This window comes from Xyrauchen texanus, chromosome 20 (assembly GCF_025860055.1).
Source record: "Xyrauchen texanus isolate HMW12.3.18 chromosome 20, RBS_HiC_50CHRs, whole genome shotgun sequence".
In the NCBI taxonomy this organism is placed as follows: Eukaryota; Metazoa; Chordata; class Actinopteri; order Cypriniformes; family Catostomidae; genus Xyrauchen; species Xyrauchen texanus.
Genome location: NC_068295.1, coordinates 28,180,849 through 28,192,138, shown reverse-complemented (window position 1 = coordinate 28,192,138; position 11,290 = coordinate 28,180,849). Strand labels below are relative to the sequence as shown.

General features: G+C 42.0%; 1 protein-coding gene across 1 annotated transcript in view; it reads right to left on the bottom strand.

The window, feature by feature from the left end:
* Nucleotides 1-9,571: 9,571 nt before the first annotated feature.
* gabra2a (gamma-aminobutyric acid type A receptor subunit alpha2a) overlaps nucleotides 9,572-11,290 on the bottom strand; it is a 37,894-nt gene continuing 36,175 nt past the window's right edge. Inside the window, exon 10 of the mRNA XM_052151649.1 lies at nucleotides 9,572-10,147. Within this exon, the coding sequence (XP_052007609.1) occupies nucleotides 9,857-10,147 (291 nt within the window). The 3' untranslated portion in view covers nucleotides 9,572-9,856. The remainder of the gene's footprint in view (nucleotides 10,148-11,290) is intronic.

Below are 11,290 nucleotides of genomic sequence, written 5' to 3'. Positions count from 1 at the left end.
CCAGGCAACTCAACCAAATCCTTCTTCATGCTTGTCTGGTTTCACTGTGGAGGAATCCCAACCCCATTCCCTCTCTGCTTTTCCCCTTTTTTATCTTTCATCTAGTAACCTTTTATTTATTTTTTCATCTGCCCTCTGATGAAGAAAAACCTTCAAACATAAACATGTATGCATAAACACAGACACAATCACATAGATATCTGAAGAAGCAGAACAGAAATCTATGATTTTCTCCACTGTTCCCACTGGCAACCTTTTCTGTATTACTCTCGTAGTATTGTAAAGAGAGATTTGTTTTTTCTTCCAATATTGTGCATGTCATTTTTATTGAATTGACAGTGGCTATTAAGAAGAAATAATTCTGAGGGTCCATATGTTAACAAAATATAGAGCAGCCATATTAAAATGATGCTAATTCATCACATGACGTATGTGGTGTTTGGACTTTTGGAACACATTTATAGTTGCTGCAAGGGAAATGATTACAGATAATAAAGCTGTTGACAGATTAAATAACTGTATAATGTATTTTAATTGTGGTGTCGTTATAACTTGTGCTACAACAAAGTATCTTGCTGTATTATTTTCTTATTTAATTGCTGTTGTTGAGCATTAATTTTTACCAAGTTGTATGTTCTTGCGCCTTGATAGTCACATGAATAAGACTTTTTCTGATTAGATGAATTAATGTAATCAGAAAACAATAAAATACTTTAACAGATCAAACAGTTATAATTTGTAGCTACAAATTTGCTTTGTATATATTTAATGATCTTTTAATTTGTTTTGTCCATAGACTGTTAGCTCAGGGATTTGTTGTAAACTTGCCATTGGGTTCAAGGCTTCATATGGCTTCAGCCTGTTCCCAGACACAACAAAACACACACATGGTTGAATTATCTGCTTCTATGATCTTTCACATCTGACAAACCCTCATGACATCCTCACAGACGTCGCTCAAGGCAGAGCATTTTGTTAATGCCACCTGACAGGGTATCAGAGTCAATTCCACCTTAAGAGGGGCCAATAAATGAAATCCAGCTAAGATTGAGTCACCCCTCTGGTCAGGTCTGTGTGTGTGGATGTGAGTGTGTGTGGTCACAAAACTATTTGTGCGTGGTTGTGTGTGTGTATGTGACTGTGTGCACAAGTGAACACATCTGTTCTGACAGATGCTTGTTTGTACCCAAATATATGCCTTTCTAGAAGGTGCAGAGGAGGGAGGGGAGGTTAAAAGAGGACAATATTTCTCTCTAAAATAAGACAGCAAATTCTGTGGGCAATGATAGCAGTATCTAATACAGGCAGATAATACTTCCAAAACCAAAAGAGATGAGCTGTGAGTGCTGCTGTTATGTTATTAAAGGGAGATCTCAGATGAATGCAAAGTGACTTCCTTTCCCCATTCAGTTTTGCTAATCTCAAATTCTGCTGGTTAGCCAAAGGAGAGTGTGCCATACAAAAGCTCTAACACAAAATGCAGAGGTAGTGGAAGCTTAATTTGACCAGAGATGCAGGCTTTTAAGAGTGGGAAATTAAAAAAAGCAGTACCAGTACACAGTGAACCTTTCAAAGAATATCGAACAGAGCCACGTCACTTTGCCGACAAGAGCCAGTGCCATTCCTCAGCCCCCACTAAGTCTGAACATTTAAACTGCATTTAGTTAAGTGTTCTTGTGTCTGAAGGTTTTCTTGTGTGTGCGTGTGGGTCAGGTTTTGCTGGCATTGAGGGGACCAAATGTCCCCACAAGGGCAGTAAAACCTGAAACCACCTATAATGTGGGGCCCAGCAAACAGCAGTAATGAACATTTGCAATAAACATATGCAAAAAGGTTTCTGCCAGGTTAAAGTTTAAGGATGTGGGATATAGAATATAATTAAATAAAATAATATATAACAGTCACTGTAGTTCTGGTCCTCCAAATCTGATTGGACTAGAGGCACTCCAAGAGTACTTACACTGATCAGCCACAACATTAAAACCACTGACAGGTGAAGTGAATAACATGTATTATCTCATTACAATGGCACCTGTCAAGGGGTGGGAAATATTAGGCAGCAAATGAACAGTCAGTTCTTTAATTTCATGTGTTGGAAGCAGGAAAAATGGGCAAGCATAAGGATCTGAGCGACTTTGACAAGGGCCACATTGTGATGGCTAGATGACTGGGTCAGAGCGTCTAAAAAACAGCAGATCTTGTAGGGAGTTCCCGGTATGCAGTGGTTAGTACCTACCAAAAGTGGTCCAAGGAAGGACAACCAGTGAACCGGCGCCAGGGTCATGGCGCCCAAGGCTCAATGATGTGCGTGGGGAGTGAAGGTTATCCGTCTGGTCCAATCCCACAGAAGAGCAAGTGTAGCACAAATTGCTGAAAAACGTAATGCTGGCCTTGATAGAAAGGTGCCAGAACACACAGTGCATCACAGCTTGCTGCGTATGGGTCTGCATAGCCGCAAACCGGTCAGAGTGCCCATGCTGACCCCTGTCCACTGCCGAAAGTGCCTACAATGGGCAAGTGAGTGTCATAACTGGACCATGGAGCAATGGAGGAAGGTGGCCTGGTCTGATGTATCACATTTTCTTTTAGATCATGTGGACGGCCTGGTGCATGTGCGTTATTAACCTGGGGAAGAGATGGCAACAGGATGCACTATAGAAAGACAACAGGCCAGTGGAGGCAGTGTTATGCTAAGGGTAATGTTCTGGTGGGAAACATTGGGTCCTGGCATTCATGTGGATGTTACTTTGACAAGTACACCTACCTAAAGATTGTTGCTGACCACATACACCCCTTCAATGCAACGGTATTTCCTTATGGCTGTGGCTTCCTATAACAGGATAATGTGCCATGCCACACTGCAAAAATTGTTCAGGAATTGTTTGAGGAACATGACAAAGAGTTCAAGGTGTTGACTTGGCATCCAAATTTCCCAGATCTCAATCCAATTGAGCATCTATGGGTTGTGCTGGAACAACAAGTCTGATCCATGGAGGCCCCACCTCGCAACTTGCAGGACTTACAGGCCAGATACTACAGGACACCTTTAGAGGCCTTGTGGAGTCCATGCCTCGACGAGTCAGAGCTGTTTTGGTGGCTGGAGGGGGACCTACATGATATTAGGCATGTGGTTTCAATGTTGTGGCTGATTGGTGTATATACAGCATTGGGACGCATGGACCCTTTTCACAGACTGTGATGATAGATAGAACATAAATCTAGCAAATAATATATATTGCGATGATAGATTTGCACATAATTATTGCTCAATGGGGCAACTGATCTGTTCATGAGATAGATAGCCTGAGGGAAAAAGCTGTTCTTGTGCCTGATGGTTCTGGTGCTCAGAGCTCTGAAGCGTCAGCCAGAAGGCAACCGTTCAAATAGGCAGTGGGCTGGGTGAGTGGGGTCCAGAGTGATTTTTCCAGCCCTTTTCTTTACTCTGGAAGAGTACAGTTCTTGAAGGGTGGGCAGGGATGATATTCGATTTCGTAGCTGAACCAAACCAGACAGTTATTGAAGTGCAGATGACAGACTCTATGACTGCAGAGTAGAACTTTATCAGCAGCACCTGTGGCAGGTTGAACTTCCTCTGCTGGCGAAGGAAGTATAACCTCTGCTGGGCCTTAATAAATAATAAATAATTACAATTTTTATTGTACATTTATAACATTATACTTGTAATGTATTACTTGGTTTCACCGGGTAGATCCCCACAAACCACCCACGCTGGCACGGCTCGTTGAAATCCGGGCTCGCTCGCGTTCCAGCTTCTGACGCAGAAGACTCAACTGGAATGCCACCTTCGGGTCGGCACGCCTAGTCTGAGGCTGACGGACAGATGGTTGACATGCTTGTCCGTGCTGCCGTGAGTGTAGGGTTGGACTGGAACCCTCCGTCCTCCCGCAGCCCTCATGGCTAGACGATTGGTTCCTCGGGTCCAGGCACAGTTCACAACAGGGCAGGCGATGGAAACCCTTGTGGTACAGGAACGTCACTTATGGCTGAACTTTTTCGAGATGCGGGAGGTAGACAAAGCCTGCTTTCTCAACACCCCCTTCTCCCAGCTCAGCCTATTCGGTGACACTGTAGAAGACTTTTCCCAGCAGTTCTCGGCAGTGAAGAAACAGACGGAGGTGCTTTTATCTCCCGACATGACACTACCTGCTCCGCCCCGCTGCAAAGCCTCGCCAGGTACAAAAGCGATCGTCCCCCTAGTGCTCCTCGCAGAGCTTGGACACATGTCTTTCACTTCCCAACCCATCGAGCTGGCTGGCCAGGACCATCCGACTCGGCTACGCGATTCAGTTCGCCAGGCCCCCGCCCCTTTTGCCGGCGTCAGCTTTACCTCGGTGCACGGCGAAGACGCCAACACCATACGTGCGGAGATTGTGACCCTTTTACTCAAAGACGCGACAGAGCCTGTCCCTCCAGCCGAGATGAAGAAGGGTTTCTACAGCCCTTACTTCATCGTACCCAAGAAAGGCGGCGGCTTATCTTGGACTTATACGTTTTCAACCGGGCCTTGCACAAACTTCCATTCAAAATGCTCAAGCAAAGACACATTCTAACTTGCGTCCGGCATCAAGATTGGTTCGCAGTGGTAGACCTGATGTACGGGTACTTCCACATCTCTAACTTGCCGGCACGCAGCCAATGGCTCCTAGACGGGGCCCCGGCTGGGTTGGCACATCAACTGCCTAGAGTTGCTGGCTGTAATCATTGCCCTGTTTCTCCCGCTACTTCAGGGCAAGCACGTCTTGATTTGCTCGGACAGCACCACCATGATAGCGTACATAAATCGCCACGGTGGCGTGCGCTCTCGTCTCGCCCGCTATCTCCTCCTTTGGAACTCAGGTCGTTGCACGCCACTCATATCCCAGGCAACCTCAACACAGCAGCGGACGCGCTTTCGCGACAGGGCATGCTCAGCGGAGAGTGGAGGCTCCAACCCTGGCGGTCCTGCTGATTAGGGAGTGGTTCAGCAAAGCACAGGTAGATCTGTTCGATTCCCAAGAGACTGCCCGCTCTGGTCCCCTCAGGATAGACGCGCTTGCACACAGCTGGCCCCGGGGGCAGCGCAATTACGCATTTCCCCCAGTGAGCCTACTTGCACGGGTGCTGTGCAAGGTCAGGGAGAACGAGGAACAAGTCACTCTAGTTGCCCCCTATTGGCGACCGGGGGGCAGCAGGGACTGCCCAAGGGAGACGCAGGTCCACTAGTAGGGGGACCATACTGCGGAAAATTCCACATGTGGCCTGAAAACCCATGTGACGTATTTCGCCACACTTTACCTCCCCCCAGCATCAGCAGGTGGTGGTCTCCGCAGGGTCTTTTCCCCCTGAAAGAATAGGAGTTGGAAAAGAACGCCTTCCCTGATGTGCGTGATAGCGTTAAAATGGCCCCAGACACTTTTAACTCTATGCGAGAAACATAGAGACAGAAAAGGCGTGGCTGGCGCAGCCTGCTCCCATGCTTGGCACATCACTTTGTTTCCTCCCTCCGGGATGCCGGGAACCTAAAAAGTTTATGATGATTTTTATGGGGCGTTGGGGAAGGGCATGCACACGGTTTAGCGTATGGCGTGACCCCTAGTGTCCCTTCATTTGACACAACATCGAGTGAGTGACAGTCGGGGAACAACTAGGTTACTGTTGTAACCTCCGTTCCTTGATGGAGGGAACGAGATGTTGTGTCCCCCTGGCCATGATGCTGAACCGAGCCACTGTAACGGCTGAACATTATTCTCAGCTCCTCAGTGCAAAACCTTAATGAACAGATGCACAATTTCCTCCTTTTATACCCATATTTCTGGGGGAGGGACATGCAAATTCTGTCTGCCAAATTCTCATTGGCCTTTTCTCAAGTTCAGAGGTAACCGAGGCCTTCAATAAAGTCCCCTAGTGTCGCTTCATTCGAAACAATGTTTCGTTCCCTCCATCAGGGAACAGAGGTTATAACAGTAACCTAGATGTTTCTGAAGATTCTGCAGTCTCATCCTTCTCACATAATAACATAATTTCAATGCAAAGCAATGTTTCATTTGCATTTATTTATTTATTTGGCCAGTAGCCATGTAATAAGCAAGATAATGTACAGTCAGTCAGTCATTTTCACAGAATAAACCCCTTCAGGCATCAGGTACCTGACCACCCTGTTGTGGGATTGCGATAACGTCATAAAATTTATTCATATCATAGTATCATAAAAACAATAGAAGTCATTGGAAAGTCCCCCATAATAAAAAAGTGTTTGTGTGTGTGTGTATATATGTGTGTGTGTGTGAGAGAGAGAGAGAGAGAGAGAGAGAGAGGGAGAGAAATAGAAAGAGAAACAGAGAAACAAAGACTGACAGTTTTGAGTCACAATATGAAAAAAGAAAGGAACATTTACACAATTGCCCACAAGAAACGAGAGTAACTGAGCCATGTTGACTTTGACAACACTTTATTTCAGTCAACAGCTGTCTTTTTTGCCCAGACAGACTACTAAGAACAGTATGGCAAATTAAAAAGCTGCTAGAGACTGAGCTCACAGTGGTTCATTCAAGCGTTTATACTTTTCAGGATTATTGATATTAGTAATGAAAGCTCTGCAATGGTTTGTCATATGATATACTGAGCATATAGTAAATTAACTGAAATTTTGGTTTCATTTATTCATTTGGCAGACCGTTTTCTGCATTAATCATGAAGCTGTAATTTACATAATATACTGAATTATACCATATAAACAACATTATGTCACTGTTGCAACAAAGTTAATTTGAGTATCGTCGGCCAATGAGTAATATGGCATGGGACTTAAAAGCTTAATTTACATCACATGTAAGACCAGCATATTAATCTCACACCTATAAACAGTGCTAATGCCATAATTTCACAAGCAAATGTGCCCAAAATATTTTAAAAGTTCTAGCAGCAATTCCCTCTCAATACAGACCAGAGAAACAGAAGTGGCCTAATACAGTGTAGATTTCACTTGAGAATGTGTTAACTCCAATCATTTAGCTTCAAACAATATGTGGGTGTTTAATTTTATTAACAATGCTTTGCTTACAGCTTTTAATAAGAATATCTCAGAATTTAAATGCACAGGTGATTACAATGATGTTCATGTCCATTAAAAGCAAATATACAAACAAATATAATGCAAAAAATAAAGTGCCATATTTAATTGACTTAAAAACTATTTAGTAAAATGCTACATCAGTCAATATAAAGGTGCAGTGATCTGTCTCACAGGTATTGTAGTGCAGTTATGGCAAAACAACAAAGCATATATGTTGAAAACTAAGCATATATGTTGTATACATATGTTTTATTTTTAACACTAGATCAATACAAAGTAGAAGTCTCCGATACACCATTACTGTAAGCTTACTTCATAACTTCAAACAAAATATTGCCATTAAAACACTCAGCTTTGCTTTGATTAGTTGGTGGTTGATATACTATAAATATATAATACACAAATATATTTATAAGTTTAAACCAGATATATGAGGTCTGTATGAAAATGCACAAAAAAATAAAAATAAAAAATAAAATAAAATCAGTTATATACTCAAAGATTGCACAACAACATACAAAAATAAGGTTTAGTCATGACAACTTTAGGAAAGATTTAGCATGTCAATGTGTGTGTGGCATATTGATAGGAAATTGATTTTGGTGGACTAGATCTGCTACACTGCTACTGGTAAGTATGAAGAATTGCTACTGCCAGAATATACACAGACATAATGAGTTAAGCATGTGGCATGTGGCATAAGGATGCTGCTTCTGCACAATTAGAAAAATGCAAGACATGCTGCATCAAGCATGTATGACATGCTGCTGCAAAATTATACATAAATGCAATCCCCATGTAGCAAATATAGACTCGTGGAGCTGGGGAGGTGGAGGATTTCAGATAAAACTCTTGCAGTGTGCTCCAATAAAACTGGCTTTGCTTTTGTGAGCGAGCTGATTGGCTAACAGATAACAAGTTCAAAGAAACAACCGCTTGTGCGGTTCAGAGTTTCATGCCTGAAGTAATTTCAGTTATGACAACTCTCAGAAAGATGTAGCTTGTTAATGTGGATGTAGCCCTATTCGGATGGCAATTGTTTCTCAGGTTGAAGTCTGTAAAAGTACATTTGCATGGCTCCGTGTGATAAAACTCATGCATTTGGATGACAATTAAATGACAGGGGATGAGCAAGTTTTGTCATCCTACTAACCCAAACATTAGCTTCTTACATGGTCAGTCACATGCCTGAGTCCCACGTTCAGTGTGTCGATGAGGATGTGACACTGGACACGTGAAGAAATGCTGAAAATTTCAGAAACAATTCAACAAAACTATTCACAACCATAAAGTATGGGAAGCCGTATGGTGAAACGCATGCCAGATTTCCCACTCACTGTGGTGAAGTGGCGATGTAAATTTATTATTGTGAATTACTTCAAATATTTCTGTAAAACAATCTTCCATTGTTCACAACTGTTCATTACCACCAGAGTTGTTACCACACAGCGCAACTGTATGGCACTTAGCAGTGGTTGAAAAGGATTTCCAAAACAACTTTTGGACTATAATCTGGGAGACGTGAATCCATCCTTGGTGTTTTAAAAAAAACTGTAGGTAATTCAGCCTGGACATTTCTTGTGGGAGGTGGCAGAAAAACACTCACTAAAATCACAGACGACCCCTGTAAATGCTGGAATTTCCACACATCCCCATGCAAAATAATTACTGGCCAAATAGGGCTTAAGACATATTGATAGAATATTGGTCTTGGCAGACTAGATCTGCTGCACTGCTGCAGCTGCTGCTGCTGCAGAGCAAGTATGGAGACTTGCTACTGGTGGAACATACACAGAAATACTGAGTTTAGCATGTGGACATGCTGCTGCTTCTGCACAGTTAGAAAAATACAAGACATGCTGCATCAAGCACAATTAGACATAAATACAATCCCCCAACAAAGAAGGGAAGCTGCCCAAACGCATAACACAAAATAAAAAACACAATACCCCAAACAAGCAGATCTTCCACCAAAACTTGTGTGCTGCTGCTACTGCTCCAAAGAGCCATGTGCACAGAGTGCATGCTTGTTAGGTGTGCCTTGGCCTGCTTGGCCGAATGGCATAACAGTAATGAACTAAATCTCTAAATGGCTAGTGACCTGAAACATAATGTGTATCTGGAGCAGGAAAGCACAGAGCTTAATTATCTAGTGACGTAGCCTAGCTATGTGTGGATTTTTTAAACTAATGACCTAAGATAGAGATGTGTCAGTGCCTGATTTGGCTACAGCTTGATACACAAGCTTCTATGTGTCATGGCCAAAAACAGACCTTACATTGCAATTTGATAGGAAAAAAGCCCCAGCAACCACCTGAGCGAATACCATTTTCAGAGAAAACTCTCGCAGGGACCTGCAGTGAAACCAGCTCACTTGCAAACTGAGCATATTTAATGTAATTAAAGAGAATATGCAAGTTGATTGGCTGCACGATTACATGTCAAAAGACCTATTAGCGTACACCTCGTGAGCCAAATGTCTTGACATATCACATGTAAGCAAGCTGACTTGATAACAGATAACAAATTCAAAGAACATTCAGAGTTTCATGCCTGAACATTTGTGAAAATAAGATATTTTGTACCATTAATGTATGATAAAACACCTGCATTATCTCTCTTTAAATTTTCCTGGCAGTGAAAAGATTAAAGGAGGTTTTAACGACTCAAGCATTTATTCAAAAGTTTGGTATTTGAGATGCACAATGTGTTTGTCACAAATATATAGGCTTACTGCTGTTGCATATACTGAATGATTGAGTTGTATCTTCAATAGCTAGTAGGTCATTGGGAGGGGACCATATTCTTAATAACAGGTTCTCTGTTGAGATATGTGGCCCAGTAAACCAAGTTAAAACTGCCAAAAAGAACTGGGAAGATAATGCGTGACATGCGGTCAATTTTGCTGACACTGTTGAAGGTCTTCTTGGCCTCTTTAGGTTGAGGTTTACTGGCCTCTGGTATGGCACTCTTAGAGACCGTGGGCAGAGCTGAGTCCTTAGCCATGTGGGGTGCATAGTTTGCCACAGCAACTGCATAGGCGTTATTCTTTTTCAGAACAGATGTCTCCTTCTTCTGTAGTCAGAAAAAGTTAGTTAATACATTGATACATGACACTGTTCAATATTATCAAGCTAAAGGTTTGGAGTCATTAAGAAACAAAAATTACAAACATTTAGACACAAGACTGCTCCAAAACACGTAATGTAAGATGTTTTCTTGAATGTTTTTGACAGTTTCTGGTACTTTGATCTATTATGAATCCATCTGTGTATTACTTTGTTTGGATACACTTTATGTCTACAAGTTGGTTCACATAAAATAGCCTGGAGGTTTTGGGGGAAATTAACTGTTTGTACTAACTGTAGAAGTTTCCTCCCAGTATTATCCCAAGGGGGCGTTATCACAAGACACATTATTAAGTTTTGCACTATTTTTCAATTGTTTGTCTTTGTACATCAGTTAGATTAACGTGATCTCATCTCAAGTATTTGTAGATATTCCTATGTAAAGTACACTTTCCTGCGTTTCCATTGACACCAAAGTATACAATGCTGACATATTGACAGCATCTAAAGGTAAACTCTTTTATGCTTGAACAACTTGAGATGTAAAAAATGTTTGTGAATCCTTTGGGGGAATAATTGTTACAGCACACACACACACACACACACACACACACACACACACACACACACACACACACATGTTGTGTTTCCATGTTTTATGGGGACTTTCCATAGACATAATGGTTTTTATACTGTACAAACTTTATATTCTATCCCCTAATCCTAACCCTACCCCTAAACCTAACCCTCACAGAAAACTTTCTGCATTTTTACATTTTCAAAAAACATAATTTAGTATGATTTATAAGCTGTTTTCCTCATGGGGACCGACAAAATGTCCCCACAAGGTCAAAAATTTCGGGTTTTACTATCCTTATGGGGACATTTGGTCCCCACAAAGTGATAAATACACGCTCACACATACACACACACACACACACACACACACACACACACACACACACACACACACACACACACAATGAAATGAGTGAATCTGGTTAATATTAACAATGTAAAATTGACCCTGTACTTTGTAACATAACACTGACAGTGTTTCACTCTCTGCATATTTCATACTTGTTTATCTTTTTTTTTTTTTTAATTCAAGCTTTTGACATTGACAGGGTTTAAACATAATTGGCCAATC